The sequence below is a fragment of the Schistocerca americana genome, chromosome 5 (genome assembly GCF_021461395.2).
Source record: "Schistocerca americana isolate TAMUIC-IGC-003095 chromosome 5, iqSchAmer2.1, whole genome shotgun sequence".
NCBI classification, from domain to species: Eukaryota; Metazoa; Arthropoda; class Insecta; order Orthoptera; family Acrididae; genus Schistocerca; species Schistocerca americana.
In genome coordinates, this window is record NC_060123.1 from 183,953,933 (window position 1) to 183,970,225 (window position 16,293).

Sequence of the window (16,293 nt, forward strand, 5' to 3'; positions counted from 1 at the left end):
ACAAGTATTTAAGAAGAAATTTAAAGAATTTCTGACTGACAACTCCTTCTACTCCATAGAGGAATTTTTAGATATAAATTAAGAAAAAAAACATTTAAAAAAATAAAAAAAAAAATAAAAAAATAAAAATAAAAAAACACAAAAAAATATAGTAGTTATATTAACTTAAGTATGTTGTTAAATTAACCTAATTATGTCATGTATTGGAAAATTCGACTCGTTCCACATCATTACGAAATATCGTATTCATGATCCATGGAACTAGTATTAATCTAATCTAATCTAATAATTACTACCACCACTTGGCCATCTCAATTAGATTGTTCACTTATGAACATTTTGTGGGAAGCCTAGCTTTTTTTCATCTGTTTTGTGTCAACTGTTTATTAGTTAACAAGTACTGCCTCATTGTTTTTGTTGTTCTCCTCCTCGTGTATTTGTGCTTTGATTTCTTGCACTCCAAAGCCTGGTTTATGTGTGTTTTTCTGTATTCTAATGCCTTATTGTTTTCTTTTTGGCCTTGAATGTATGAACTTTCAACAACTTTGAATATCATAATTTTAATTTTTGCAGCTACCTCCAAGACAATAGAAGAGCTGAAGAAGAGTGTGTCACTGTTGAAATTGCCCAAGGAGCATTCGCCAAGAGTTTGAGTTGGCAAAATCAAGATGGCTGATAAGATTAAGCAATTTTTCCAAAAGAAAAAAGTAGATGCAAAGTTCAAGAGAGCAGGGAAGGGATACAAACTAACCGATGAGCAACCAAGGTCAAATACAGTGACACCGAAGAGCAGTGTGCCGACGACATCACGATCTGCCCTTTCAGCGGAAGCAAGCCAAGCAGCTGCTGCTGCAATGGCTAGACTTGGTGGGCAGAAGCTAGACAGTGCAACAGCCTTCACGTAAGAGAGATATTTGTTTGAACCTTTGATTGTTATCCTCAGGTATTGCGGCCTTAGCCATTGTAGTGTCAGTGAGTGCAGTCATTGAGTTCTGTAACCTCATTTAATAAATAATGTTGGAATTGACTACGGCTCCAAAATGATGACATATAGAATGGGACATGCAAATGAACGAATTGCTTATTTAAGTGGCAGACATGAATGAGCAATCTTTCAACTTATCCGTTCATGAAAGATCTCACACGAGTGTTTCAGAAAATGAAACGTAGCTGAAAATAATAGACATATTTAATATTTTAGTAGTATTAATAAGATGATTTTTTATCCTTTTGAATAGAAATGAGTATTAGAATTATCAACAAATATTTTGATGGGACTCATCTTCCAACAGGGTTGATAATCGTTCATACCTCCATGCTTGCTCGGTTTCCTCTCATATCTGGTTTAACATAAATTGCCATTGTAGAAGACACAGACACAGACACACACACACACACACACACACACACACACACACACGCACATGCAAACGCGCGCGACTGCAGTCTCTGGGTGTTGAGGCCAGACTGTGAGCAGCAGTGCATGATGGGGGAAGCAGTCTGGGTGGTTGGGGTAAGGAGGAGGGTGGAATGGGGAGGCGGTGGGATACCACAGTAGAGGTTGGGGTGGTAGAGTGCTGCTTGTGGGAGCATAGGGATGAGTTGGAGAGAAGGTAGGGCAGCTAGATGCAGCTGGGAGGTTAGACGGAGGTGGCAGGGGTGGGGAAGCAGAAAAGGAGAGAAATGAAAAGACTGTAGGTGCATTGGTGGAACAGAGTGCTGTTTAGTGTTGGAGTGGGAACAGGGAAGGGGAGATAGGTGGGTGTAGGCAATGGATAACAAAGGTTGAGGCCAGGAGGGTTATGGAAATGTAAGAGATATTGCATGGAGAGTTCCCACCTGCACAGTTCAGAAAAGCTATTGTTGGTAGGAAGGATCCAGATGGCACAGGCTTTGAAGCAATCATTAAAATGAAGAACACTGTGTTGGGCAGTGTGCTCAGCAGCTGTGTGGTCCAACTGTTTCTTGGCCCCAGTTTGTTGGTGGCCATTCATGCAGCCAGACAGCTTGTTGTTTGTCAAGCCCTCGTAGAATGCAGCTTTGTTTGTAGATCACATGATTGGTTTCACAGGTAGCTATGCCTTTGGTGGGATAGGGGATGCCTGTGACTGGACTGGAGTAGGTGGTGATGGGAGTCCCAGACCTGTCTCATACATCTTCAAACCACCACCACTTACTCCGGTCCAGTCTCAACCGTCACCTGTCCCATCAAAGGGAAATCAGTCATGTGATCTACAAGCTAAGTTGTAACCACTGTGCCCATTCTACATGGGCATTACAACCAGTAATCTGATATGAAACTTCCTGGCAGATTAAAACTGTGCCGGATTGAGACTCGAACTCGGGACCTTTGTCTTTCGTTGGCAAGTGCTCTACCATCTGAGCTATGCAAGCATGATTCACGACCCCTCTTCACAGATTTAATTTCGCCAGTACCTCATCTCCTACTTTCCAAACTTCACAGAAGCTCTCCTGCAAACCTTGCAGAACTGGCACTCTTGGAATAAAGGATATTGTGGAGACGTGGCTTAGCCACAGCCTGAGGGATGTTTCCAGAATGAAATTTTCATGCTGCAGTGGAGTGTGCTCGGATATGAAACTTCTGGCACTCCGCTGCAGACTGAAAATTTCATTCTGGAAACATCCCTTAGACTGTGGCCAAGTCATGTCTCTGCAATATTCTTTCATCCAGAAGTGCTAGTTCTGCAACATCTGCAGGAGAGCTTCTGTGAAGCTTGGAAAGTAGGCGACAAGGTACTGGCAGAATTAAAGCTGTGAGGTTGGATAATTAAAGCTGTGGCGGTTGGATAGCTCAAATGGTAGAGTACTTGCCCACGAAAGATAAAGGCCCAGAGTTCAAATCTCGGTGCGACAGACATTATTAATCTGCCAGGAAGTTTCATATCAGCACACACTTCTTTGCAGAGTAAAAATTTCATTCAGGAACCAATCTGTCTGTCTGCGTGATGGCTGCCAACAGACTGAGGCCGAGAAACAGCTGGGCCACCCATTTGCTGAGTGCACTGTGCAGCACAATGATCTTCATTTTAATGACTGCTTCACAGCCTTTGCCATCTGTTTCCTTCCAACCAACAACAGCTCTTTTGATTTGTACAGGTTGCAACTCTCCCTGCAGTATATTCTATGTACCTGTAATCCTCCTGGCATCAACCTTCATTAGTAATTGTCCTGCACCCACCTATCTCCTTTGCCTGCTCCCACTCCAGCACTACACAGCCCTCTATTCCACCAACACACCCAAAGTCTTATTACTTCTAACCTATTTCACTGCCCTGACTGCCTCCCGACTGCACTTAGCTGCACTACCTCCTCTCCACCTCATTCTTGCATGCTCCCACAAGCAACACTTTACTGTCCCCAACCCCTACACCACCCAGATTGCTTCTCCCTTCATGCACTGCTGCTCGCAGTCTGTCTTGGCAACCAGAGACTTTGGTCATGTACACATGGCACTCACATACTTGTTATCTTCTGATGAAGATCTTTTTTGCTGAAAGGTTATTTGTTCAGCAATCTTTTTGTTGTGCCTATCTGCGACTCAATATTTCCACTATGTGGTGAGTAGCAATCTTTCCTTTTCATAATGTTCTCATTATTTCATCCTGGATTTTCCACTATTTTATTCAATATTATTTTTGCTATTTTTTGAATGTAGTTAATGGTAGAGCCCAATTTGTTGTACATCCCGAGTTCTAGGTTGTGTTGAAAGGTAATAAGTTGATTGTGAGGTGGTGAAACCAATGAACTTGATTCCATCAGATGTTATCAATAGTACTGTTGTGTAGCATTATTTAAATTCTTCCTTTTGTTGTATGTGATGTTCAAGTTTGCATGTTCATGATTGGTTGACAGAAGTTATCCAAGCAGACACCATGTTGATTTATGTATTTCAAAACTGAAGTGCTATATTTGGCAATTTTCTTATTTATACTTGTGTACTATGAATGTATGCAATTTACTTGATGCATCACATTAAAGGTATTTACAGGGTGTGTCTTTTTTATATGATTTGCTACGCAAAAGTTGAGAAATGTGACATTGACAAAGCTGTTACTGGATGGAGTCGTCGTAAGCATAGTATTTTTGTTCGACATCACATCATAGTTTGCTACGGGGGAAATTAACTGTCATTTTAAGATCATACATGAACCTCAGCCATGAAGAAAAAAGAAATTAAAAGACAATTTCAGATTCAATAACTATCAGTTACAACTAGTAGAAGACTACCATACTGAGACCTTCATTATTTTTGTATGGGAAAATTACAAATTACAAGATTTGCATAAAAAGCCACTAATAATACATTATTTTTTTGCATTATGGTTTTCGTGAAATTTTTCTGCAATTACGCATAACTGCTTCATTATTTAGTTCCACTCCTGCATTTACAGCAAATTATTTGTAAATTTATCAGCACAAGTCGACTAAACAGGTGATACATCATTCAGATGTTAAAAACATTGCTATGTATGGAGCAATGTTGAAAACATTGCTGCGTATGCAGCAGAAATGTGGGTAATAAACAAGCATCAGAGAAACAAGGTTTGCATTGGAGATGGACTTTTGGAGGTGAAGTTGTGACATCCAAGCTGCACAATGTACCAAATACCAACATTAGAGAGGCTAAGGTTGTCGATGAATCAGTAATAGACACCATAGAGATAAAATGTCAAAAATTGTATAGACATGTAGACAGAATGGACAGTAAGCAATGGCCAAAGAAAGAGTGGCATTATACCACAGTGGAAAGAAGAAAGCGTCGAGGATTTAGCAGCAGCTGAAGTCGAGAGGTCTGGAACATGACGGATACCAGCGGACTAAAGAGAGAGACTCGTACGATCAGAGGAAATGGAATGTGGGAAACGAGATGATGATGATGCTACATTGTTAATTCACTATCTTATGGATTTAAATACTAGAATAATCATTTCAGTACCATGTGCTGTCAAAAAGAGTTGCAAGAAAATTTTTCTTATGCTCTCACATACCGCTCATCATCAAGGTTTTGTAGGCACTCATTTTAAACACACACACACACACACACACACACACACACACACACACAAAGCGAACAACAAGATATTTGTCTTCATATTCTGTGGAGAGCGTAGTATTCGGTGGTGTTGACTATTTCTTTGTTAGATGCAGTAGCATCAGTGGTTGTGGATCTGTCTGGCAGGTTCCTGCAGACAAGCAAATGCTGATAGTCCTGACAAATTTCATCATCACTGCTGAAACACAATTTCCCTGGTAGACTTTGCATTGTGATGCCCCAGTTCTCAGTCTGTTCAGCATCATCCAGGTCACATAAGGCAGGTTTGAGCCTGTGGCTGGTTCGTCTTTGACATTTGTTCAGTGCGACTTAGGGAAATAATCTCAACAAAGTTCCAGGAGATGAAGGAATTGCTGTAGTATAAGTTTAAGGTGGAGGAGGGAGAAAGGAAAGGGAAGGAACCAATGTTGTCAGCTGCATCGTGGCTTTATTCGAAATCGGCAGTGACGGGTGAAAATATCTATCGGACCAGGACCCAAACCTGCGATCTGCTTACTAGGCAGTTACATTCATCACTGTGCCATCCGGACACAGCGTTTATAGTAAATGCTGGGACTATTTCAGCATGCTCCCTGGCTGACCGACACACCCACCTGGCGCCACCTATCCGCAGTAATTGGCAAGATCTCGTTGAGTTGTGTAAAATGTGTTTGCAGAGGTAATTGATGTGAAAGACACGATACTTAATCCAGCACTGTTCCTTTTCACCTTTTTCTTTCCTTTTTAACTCTAATGTACAGAATGTTAGCAGATAACTTACATATTCCATTTATTCTTCCTGCATTCCATTTCTCTCATTAAGAATTTTTTGTGATCTGATTCTGATATTACACACTGTAATTCAACATATTTTGGAAGAAGTTTTTTGAGCACAAAATCATTCAGTTGCACAGTTTGTACAGCTGACTAGTATTAATTGGTCCAGCAGATTAATTGAAGGTTCAGAATCACTTTAGTTTTTCTCTAAGTTAAGTTTCAACTTTCCAGTTTACATGAATGATAATTGTTGTCCTTGGAAAGATAACCGTTCTTGTGAGAGAAATCTTCTAACTGGGAAGCATTCTTTGGGAATTCTTGACTTTTTGAGATACTACAGTCATGTCTATGAACTGTATTACTGTAATTTCATTATTCGTATGTGTTTGCAAGCATTTGAACACGCAAAAGATGCATACAGCAGAGTATGCCAACTGAAGCAGACTGAACAGAGTGTTAAAAATATTTGGAAAACTGAAATTTGCTTCAGATGAGCTGTATCTGAGGAATTACTTTGTCCGATAGTTGAGTCTAAATTTAAATGTGCCTGTGTGCCTCTCAGTCCCTCCTGTTGTGATGTGTAGCAATCTATCCTATTTTGTTGTTATTCCACCCCAAATTTCCTATTGTTTGAAAAACATTGAATAATGAAACTTCCTGGCAGATTAAAACTGTGTGCCCGACCGAGACTCGAACTCGGGACCTTTGCCTTTCGCGGGCAAGTGCTCTACCATCTGAGCTACCGAAGCACGACTCACGCCCGGTACTCACAGCTTTACTTCTGCCAGTATCTCGTCTCCTACCTACCTAAAGCTGTGAGTACCGGCCATGAGTCGTGCTTCGGTAGCTCAGATAGTGGAGCACTTGCCTGCGAAAGGCAAAGGTCCTGAGTTCGAGTCTCGATCGGGCACACAGTTTTAATCTGCCAGGAAGTTTCATATCAGCGCACACTCTGCTGCAGAGTGAAAATCTCATTCTGGATTGAATAATGAACTTCTGCAACACTCCCCTTGCCAAATGGTGAAAAGGGTCACAGTGATGACCAGTCGACCAAAAGAGTTATTTTTATGGTTTCCTAACCAGATTGATATGGAATGTTTCCAAGTACCCTATCAGCACAGAAAAAAATTATCAGACTTGTTGGACACAGCAATATGTATTAAAGGAAAATTGTACTCTTGCAAGTTATAAATGTACAACATGTGTATCTAACTAAAAAGAGTGGAAATGAAAATTGTGGCACACGCTTTTAAGATTTAATGCGAAAATGTAGTGAATATTATTAGCTTGGCCTTTGACCAAGAAATATAAAAAAAAATTCACTGGAATATACATTTGGTGAAGCAATATTTTTACATTTGTGCTGCTTCCTCCACATTCTGTAATTTGTGTTAGTGAATTCTCTCTTCCTGTTGGTGAAGTTTCTCCTGCCTTATTTGGGTTTATTTGAAAGTAGCAAGACTAAGAAGAATACTTGTGAGGGGACTCAACTTAAACCATTGGTTATGCAGGTAACAATATACAAATAATTAGTTTCAGAATTTTATATGATATCCCTCTGCAGCATATGAGAGCTGTGCCATACTAGTATGAGGAAATTTTTCAGTCTCTGATTTTAGAGCATGATGAAAAAGATTCGTAAAAATGACAGAGGACCCAGCAATTGATTCTTGCCTAGAGTATTGTTGACGTAGAAGGAAATGATTTTTTTGGGGGGGGGGGGGAGGGAGGGGGGGGGGGTAGGAAGGATAAGCATCAGTGTTCAGCACCTGTTGGTTATATGTAGGTGTGTGGTTGCTGCTCTTATTTTTTGTCTGTTGATAATTTTTTATTGAAATACACAAGTGTCAATAAAATTCTTCTGTATGAGTGACCACATCATGAGAGATGAACTACCAATATTTTGGCTGACTGTATCTCGTGTGACACAGTCATACACCTGGAGGGATATCATTGAAACAGACTCAGTAAAAGATGTTTTGTCATAGGTAAGATTTTAAATTCAGCACTATTAGTACTTTACCCTCTGAGTGCCGACACCATTTTCCTCATCACTCTCACTAGTCATCACAAATGTTCTTACTCTTAACTATATATTTCACTATCTTGTGTTCTGATGAATACTTGTGAAGGACAGTTCATATCATACTGCACATACATTTATGCAGTTTTAAACAGACTATATAGATTCAGAAGAAATGCTATTTATAAGGTATGTGATAATTACTATTCTCTGTTTAGTTCATTAGCTGCAATCCAGGCACAAGTACGCAAAGAACTAGAGGCAGAAAAGAAAGCAGCGTCTGCAGCAGCAAAAGAAGAAGAAGAAGAAGTAGTTATAGCTCAGCAGAAGCTATCATCAGAAGTTGAAGCTTCACCGCACTTGGCGGTGAATGGAGTGTATTTCAAATGTCCTCTTATAAGTGAGTATTTAAAATTTATTTAAATAGGTTGTAGTAGCATAAATCTGCTGCATTCACTCACCTATAAGAGATAGTTTGAAATTGCTTTATTTTCTGCTTATAAATACTAAAGATGTGTCAGATTTTTGGTTACTGGTGTTACACATCATCTGGCAAAGCCCAGTTGAAAAGGTAATGTGCATAAGGATGTACTTGCAAAATAAAAAAGTGCATGAACGCAACAACATATCAGTGTGTTCCATGCTCTTGTGCCATTCCAGTACTGTGGTTTCTATAAGATACACACCACATAATGCAATGTAATAATCAACTGTGGGACATGGCATCTTACAACAAAAAAATGCGTACATTTGTCTGCTAGCTGAAGTTCAGAAGTTGGTATAATGTGGACGCTTTCAACAAAGCAGTTGTAGGGGATAGGTATTTAGAAATGTGGTTTCATCAAGTACCTGCAGATGTTGGCCTTAATTACCTCATTTTTGACACTGTGAACCCCAGCAACCCATTGTGCAAGTAGCCTTTGCTCAGTGCTTTGTATTGTGCATGCTCGCTATTTCTTTTTGTGTTTTGAAGTGCTGCTTTGTGAAAGGGAATCAGGGCTTGCTCCCTCACTGCTCCTCCCCTTTTGCTAGTAAAAACTCTAGATTGTTCTGTGATTATCAAATTAGGAGTGAAAAGAAAAAAATGCCAAGAAACATCTTAAATCAGAACAGCACGCAGCTCACCTGCAGGAAAATGCTGCTGCTTCTCTACAGAAACGATCATTTGTTGAAAGCTAAAATAGAGCCAAAAAAAGAAAACAGGCAAAGACAGTTTTAGAAAAAGGAAACTGTTGAAGTTCTTACAAAGGTAAACTTTCCGGATAAAAATCAACCCAACCACCACTTTTTTTTTTTTTTTTTAACAGTCAGTTTCAAAGCACATGCCTTTAGGCATGTAGCATGACAACCTTTTAAATTTGTACATCTAATCACTAACAAACAGAAAATGTGATTGCAACAAAAATAGACGTAAATTTTACCCAAAAATGTTTTCAGGTCCCTATGGTCTTCACTTAAAAGACAAACTGTCCTGAGAAGGTTCTGGTATACTTAGTTCTTCCTGAAACTTATCCCTTGGCAGTATCAAACAATGGAAAATTTGGAGATGCTGAGTCGCACACAGACACAACAAAAAGACTGTCACAAAATGAGATTTCAGCGAACGAGGCCATTGTCGAAAAAAGACCACACACGCATGCGTGCACGCCCGCACACAAACACACACACACACACACACACACACACGACCACTTCAACAGAGGCCTTGTTGACTGAAAGCTCATTTTGTTAACAGTCTTTTTGTTGTACCTGTGTGTGACTAGCATCTGTGCCAAGTATAACTTTTAAAGAACAATGTTCCTTTCTTCAGAGTAAGTATAAATGACAGAAAGGTGCAAAATAGGAAAATGTTTAGCATAAACTGAGACTGAGGAAAGAGACTTGCCACATACTAGAACGAGATGGGAAATTGACAACAGAAATGAAAAGAAAACAAAAAATTAAAGAAGTGCTGGATGACAAAAGTATGTCACATGGGTGTTGCAATGATTGACTTGATTAAAGAAACCTGAGATGAAATTGTGGCCAAAAGGGCAAAATAAAATGCCGCAAACAACTTATCCTTTTCTCTAAGGGAAGGGAATGAAAAGTCTAATAACAAATGGGGAAGGTGTAGAATGAATAGTGGAGATACCGAGTTGCAGACAGGCACAACAAAAAGAATGCTAATAAGTTTAAGCTTTCAGCCAAAGGTCTTCTTCTACACACACACACACACACACACACACACACACACACACACACACACTCATGCAAACGCAACTCACACTCGTGTGTGTGTGTGTGTGTGTGTGTGTGTGTGTGTGTGTGTGTGCGTGTGTGTGTGTAAGTAATGCAGAAGAAGGCCTTTTGGGCAAAAGCTAAACTTGTTAGCAGTCTTTTTGTTGTACCTGTCAGCGACTCGGCATCTCTGCTATATGATGAGTAGCAGTCTATCCTTTTCATAATATTGTCATTATACCGTCTTGGATTTTCCATTGTTTGAATAGCAAATCATGTTTACTGGTTAGTAGCTGGATATTCAAATGTATTTATTCCAGTAGCTTAGTTTCCTCAGAGTTTTTTCTAGTTCTTGCTGTTTCGATGGCGTGTCACATTTCTTAACATGAACTACCCTTTATGGGAGATTATTATTAGCGCACATATAGTGAGGTGTTAGGATTGTTGTTGATTGTGATGAGAGATGGGTTTAGGTAAAACCCAGCACCAATATACAGGGTGATTCAAAAAGAATACCACTTTAAAAATGTGTATTTAATGAAAGAAACATAATATAACCTTCTGTTATACATCATTACAAAGAGTATTTAAAAAGGTTTTTTTTTTTCACTCAAAAACAAGTTCAGAGATGTTCAATATGGCCCCCTCCAGACACGAGCAATATCAACCCGATACTCCAACTCGTTCCACACTCTCTGTAGCATATCAGGCGTAACAGTTTGGATAGCTGCTGTTATTTCTCATTTCAAATCATCAATGGTGGCTGGGAGAGGTGGCCGAAACACCATATCCTTAACATACCCCCATAAGAAAAAATCGCAGGGGGTAAGATCAGGGCTTCTTGGAGGCCAGTGATGAAGTGCTCTGTCACGGGCTGCCTGGCGGCCGATCCATCGCCTCGGGTCGTTGACGTTCAGGTAGTTACGGACGGATAAGTGCCAATGTGGTGGCGCTCCATCCTGCTGAAATATGAATTGTTGTGCTTCTTGTTCGAGCTGAGGGAACAGCCAATTCTCTAACATCTCCAGATACTGTAGTCCAGTTACAGTAGCACCTTCGAAGAAAAAGGGACCAAAAACTTTCTTGGCTGAAATGGCACAGAAAACGTTCACCTTAGGCGAGTCATGTTCATACTGAGTTGTTTCCCGTGGATTCTCAGTGCCCCATATACAGACATTGTGACGGTTGACTTTCCCGTTAGTGTGGAAAGTTGCTTCATCACTAAACACAAGCTTTGAAACGAAAGATTCATCTGTTTCCACTTGAGCAAGGATAAAATCACAGAAATTGATTCTTTTAATCTTATCAGCTGCAGACAGTGCTTGAACCAATTTCAGACGATAAGGTTTCATAACTAATCTTTTTCGTAGGACTCTCCATACAGTTAATTGTGGAATTTGCACCTCTCTGCTAGCTCTGCGAGTCGATTTTCCTGGGCTGCGAACAAATGCTTGCTGGATGCGTGCTACATTTTCATAACTCGTTCTCGGCCGTCCAGAACTTCCCTTTGCACAAACACCCATTCTCTGTAAACTGTTTATACCAACGTTTAATACACCACCTATCAGGAGGTTTAACACCATACTTCGTTCGAAATGCACGCTGAACAACTGTCGTCGATTCACTTCTGCCGTACTCAATAACACAAAAAGCTTTCTGTTGAGCGGTCGCCATCTTAGCATCAACTGACGCTGACACCTAGTCAACAGCGCCTCAAGCGAACAAATGTACAACTAAATGAAACTTTATAGCTCCCTTAATTCGCCGACAGATAGTGCTTAGCTCTGCCTTTTGTCGTTGCAGTGTTTTAAATTCCTAAAGTTGTGGTATTCTTTTTGAATCACCCTGTATAGTCTATTCCTCACAAATGGCATGAAGGGGGATCACTGAGTGTATGTCACCAACTGAAAGAAGAATCATTGACTCCCTCTTTCCATGAGAGACTGCAGAAATATGCAAAATTTAATTCTAGACATACACACAAAGTGTCATATGATTTGGAATTTTGTGCCAGTACCTCTCATATGGCTAAATGCTCAAGAGGAAAAATCTAAATAAATTTGATATGATAAAGGTCAAAAAGCTGCTCGAGGAAGTTTCAGAAACCATAAGTAAAAAAGTTCACTGTAGAGTTTGCACTCGATGAGAACTTTTAACTAACAGATGCTGCTGTGTGTCTATGAGGAGATTAACATCAGTTGTAGCATTTGTCACCGTTGCTAATTGTTTAAATGCCTGCATTTAAGTTAATTTCTGTTTAAATGTTTGCATTTAATATAATTTTAAGCATAACTGCACTACGAGGAAAGTTTTGACTGTCCCACTTGCAGCACAATGTACATTGGTATAGTTATAGAGGAAATATAATCTGCTGTAAATTGCTATTGACTTCATTTTTCAAGTATCTGGTTGTGATTTATCTTGTTTCTACCACAACAGGTGATGAAATACTTTCAAAAGAAGAGTGGACCGTAAAAATTAAAGAATTCTTATACTCTCAGTTAGAAGAAGAACGTGGATTAACATCTTGTCTTATCATTCACTCCTGCAACAAGAACAGGGAAAAAGTAAGTATGGTATTCTTTCACTGCTTTTTGTTTGCCCAAAACCTATTCCACCAACCCCCCCACCTTGCCCCTGCCAAATTAAATGTGACATGTAATATCTGCAATTGCAGCAACAGTTATTACAACCTTTTGAATAATTACATCTCTGTGTTATATTTGTTACAGATAGCTCAGTGTGTGGAGACACTTTGTAAGTATTTAGAGAACATAGTGCAAAATCCAACGGAAGATAAGTACAAAAAGATTCGAATGTCAAACAGAATATTTCAGGAACGTGTTGCACCCATTGAAGGAATTCAAGATTTCCTAATGGCAGCTGGATTTGAAATTAAAAAGGAAGAATTTCAAGGTAGTGAAGAGGACTACCTTGTATTTTCTGAACAGAATGTTGAAAGCTTAGAATATTTATCAGTAAGTAAAACTTAGTTATAATAAACATTTATTTTAGTAACTGTGTTGCTAAAAGTTTCTTCGACTCCTGTAACAATTCTCATGTCATATAGTTTACATGTGACACTGTAAATTAAGGGAATAGAGTGAGGTTTCATGTAAGCAGTTTCTTTCTTTTTCTTTTTTTAAATGAAACTAATGTAAACCTAAATACAAAATTGTTTAAAAGACCTGCTGCGGAGCATTTGCAACAATACTATCTACATGTACATTAATAAACTGCAAACCACTGTGAAGTGCATGGCAGAAGGTACTTCCCATTGTGCCAGTTATCGGAGCTTTTTAACGTTCATTTTACATACAGAGCACAGGAAGAATGACTGTTTAAATGCCTCTGTATGCATTGTAATTGATTTAATCTTGTCTTCGCAATCCCTGTGGGAATGGTATGGAAGAGGTTTTAATATATCCCTGGATTATTCATTTAAAGCTGTTTCCTGAAACTTTGTAAGGAGGCTTTCTGGAGATAGTTCGCATCTCTCTTCAAGTGTCTATCAGTTCAGTTTCTTCAGAATGTCCATTACTCTCTCCCTTAAATCAAACAAAATTGTGACCTTCTCTGTCTATATTACAGAAGCGTCCGATTCCACTCGTCTGCTTTGACCTATGGCGGCGCCTATGATGTCATTACATAAACATGACAACAAACACAAAAATACGTACAGGAAACCAACAAACATATCTCACTCCAAAAATATAATGAAACTAATGGGACCAGCGCGGGAAATTGGAGGTTTTGGGGTGGGGACACACACACACACACACACACACACACACACACACACACACACACACACACACAATGATCCCAAACCACACAAAATGACAACATAAAAACAACACAAAATTCCCAAATTCCACTACACATACAATATCCACACTTCCCTTCACCTACATAGCTCATCCGCAATTGTCGATACCACAAAATAAAAACCAACACTCCAAAAATTATAATCACACTGCAACTATCAACACCACAAAACCAACACCTGAAACAACAAAAATTGGAATTGGACACTTCCCTTTACCTATATATGTCAACTACAACCGATGATACCAAAACACATTTAACTACGACACATTGCTATTGGACAACAGACGATACCAAAACACACACAGCTATGACAATGCATTGGAAACTGACACTTCCCTTGACCTATAGAGGTTAACTACAACTGATGATACCAAAACACACACAGCTACGATGACATTGGAATCGGTCACTCCCTTGGACCTATATAGGTTTAACTACAACTGACGATACAGAAACACACGTAGCTACAACAAATCGGACACTTCCCTTGACCTATATAGGTAAAATACAACTGACAATACCAAAAAAATTGGAATCAGGTACTTCCCCTAAGTTACAAAAATCAATCACAAGAGATGATACCAAAACATAAAACACCTACACCTACAGTAAACAACACCAATCCAACAACACCTGAAAAACCCCACCAAACATCACAACACATGAACAATAGACCCAAAAAAATGACTACTTACCACAAAAAAGTTCCGGCGCTACACACTAGGCCAGCCACCCCAATCACACTCAGCCCCCCCCCCCCCCACACACACACAAACAAAAAACACAACCAAAACAAACTCCCAAACCACCCACAACCTACCAACCCCCCCCCCCCCCCCCCCCCCCCCCGAAAAAAAGAAAACCTTTCACCTTCGCCCTCCCCCCTCCCAAAAAAAAAAAAATAAAAAAATAAATAAATAAAAAAAATATATATATAATTTGCCAACAAGTAAAAATCAGAAAAAAAACTCGATCGCACACACAACTCAAAAACAACTGCAGCAAAGCAGATCCTCCACAACATAATCATAAAACAAATCCCACCCACCGAACCCACAAAAATCCACAAACCTTACCAACAACCCTCTTCCCCCTGAGCCACAATCACCCCCCCCCCCCCCCTGTACAGAACAACCTTAACTAACCACCCTTGGCCTATATATTTTACTAATAGCCCTAAAAAAACCCGAAAAATGCAATGCTCCCCAGGGACGCTTTTCCGCCAGCAATACTCATCTAAATGGGATTACAGGTTAGAAGAGCACATCGTCCCCCTCCCAATGACTGACTTAACTGCTCCCCAAAACCCCTCTATTGTATTAGTACATGCCCCTCTCTCGTAATTCTTGAACTCTAAATTATGATTGACAACTAAATGATCATAACCCCTCTTGCCCAAACTCCTATAAGATGAAAAAGCATCAGAAACTACCGTAATCCCCTCCTTTATATACTCCTCAGTTAACCCCACTAATTCCCTCTTCTTCCCCCCTGCGGGTTCGGGGGTTAGAATAGGCCCGCGGTATTCCTGCCTGTCGTAAGAGGCGACTAAAAGGAGTCTCAAACGTTTCGGCCTTATGTGATGGTCCCCTGTCGGGTTTGACCTCCATATCTCAAAATTTTTCCGAAGAGCGAGCCGATTGGGGAAGGGCGCCTTACTTGGTGCATTGTGTCCGTGTTGTGTTGAGAACTTTCGCCATCTTATTCGTCGTTGCATTGCAGTCTTGCCCGCTCTCCATCTCTTGGGCATCGATGCGCCCCTGCGTGCACTTTCTGCCAAGCACTGTGCAGGGCCATTTTCTGCACTGACGACGCCCATGGACCACATGTCACCTAACATCCAGCACGGTAGCCAGTCCGTTGTGGTGGGGCCGCCATGTACCCTCTTGGTTGTAGCCCCCTGACAACACAGGGATCGCTCTACTGATGCCTGCGCCGTTCACTCCCCACGTATGCCAAGGAGTAGATGCCCATCTCCCTGGGGCATCAGGACTCCCGGCAATGGCCATCCTGCCAGGTGGCTATTGCTGTGGCTGGGTGGCGCCCGTGGGGAGGGCCCTTGGTCGGAGTAGGTGGCATCAGGGCGGATGACCTGCAATGAAGCGTGGTACATCATCTCTCGCTGGCGGCCAGCCGCCAGCAGTCTCTAAGCGTTCTCGGGCTCAATTTAATGCTCAGAAGTACGATCCGAAAACGTTCCCCTCCCTGGCCACGCCGTGGGAAGAGTGTAAGTCTCAGGATGGAGGTAACAGTTATTCGCCCCGATTCTTAGTTTGCACGAGAGCTGATGGGGAGTCTTTTCTCTCCACAAAGCCTCAGTTCTTCGTCGAGCATTTAGAGGACAAGTTTGGGGAGGTGGAGGGCTTGTCTAAAATGCGCTCTGGGTCAG

At 40.6% G+C, this 16,293-nt stretch overlaps 1 protein-coding gene across 1 annotated transcript in view; it reads left to right on the top strand.

Moving 5' to 3' along the window:
- Positions 1 to 16,293, top strand: part of LOC124616690 (UBX domain-containing protein 6) — a 63,596-nt gene that overhangs the window by 18,965 nt on the left and 28,338 nt on the right. The window contains exons 3-6 of the mRNA XM_047145028.1: positions 574 to 901; positions 8,072 to 8,253; positions 12,513 to 12,640; positions 12,806 to 13,051. Of these exons, the coding sequence (XP_047000984.1) occupies positions 669 to 901; positions 8,072 to 8,253; positions 12,513 to 12,640; positions 12,806 to 13,051 (789 nt within the window). The 5' untranslated portion in view covers positions 574 to 668. The remainder of the gene's footprint in view (positions 1 to 573; positions 902 to 8,071; positions 8,254 to 12,512; positions 12,641 to 12,805; positions 13,052 to 16,293) is intronic.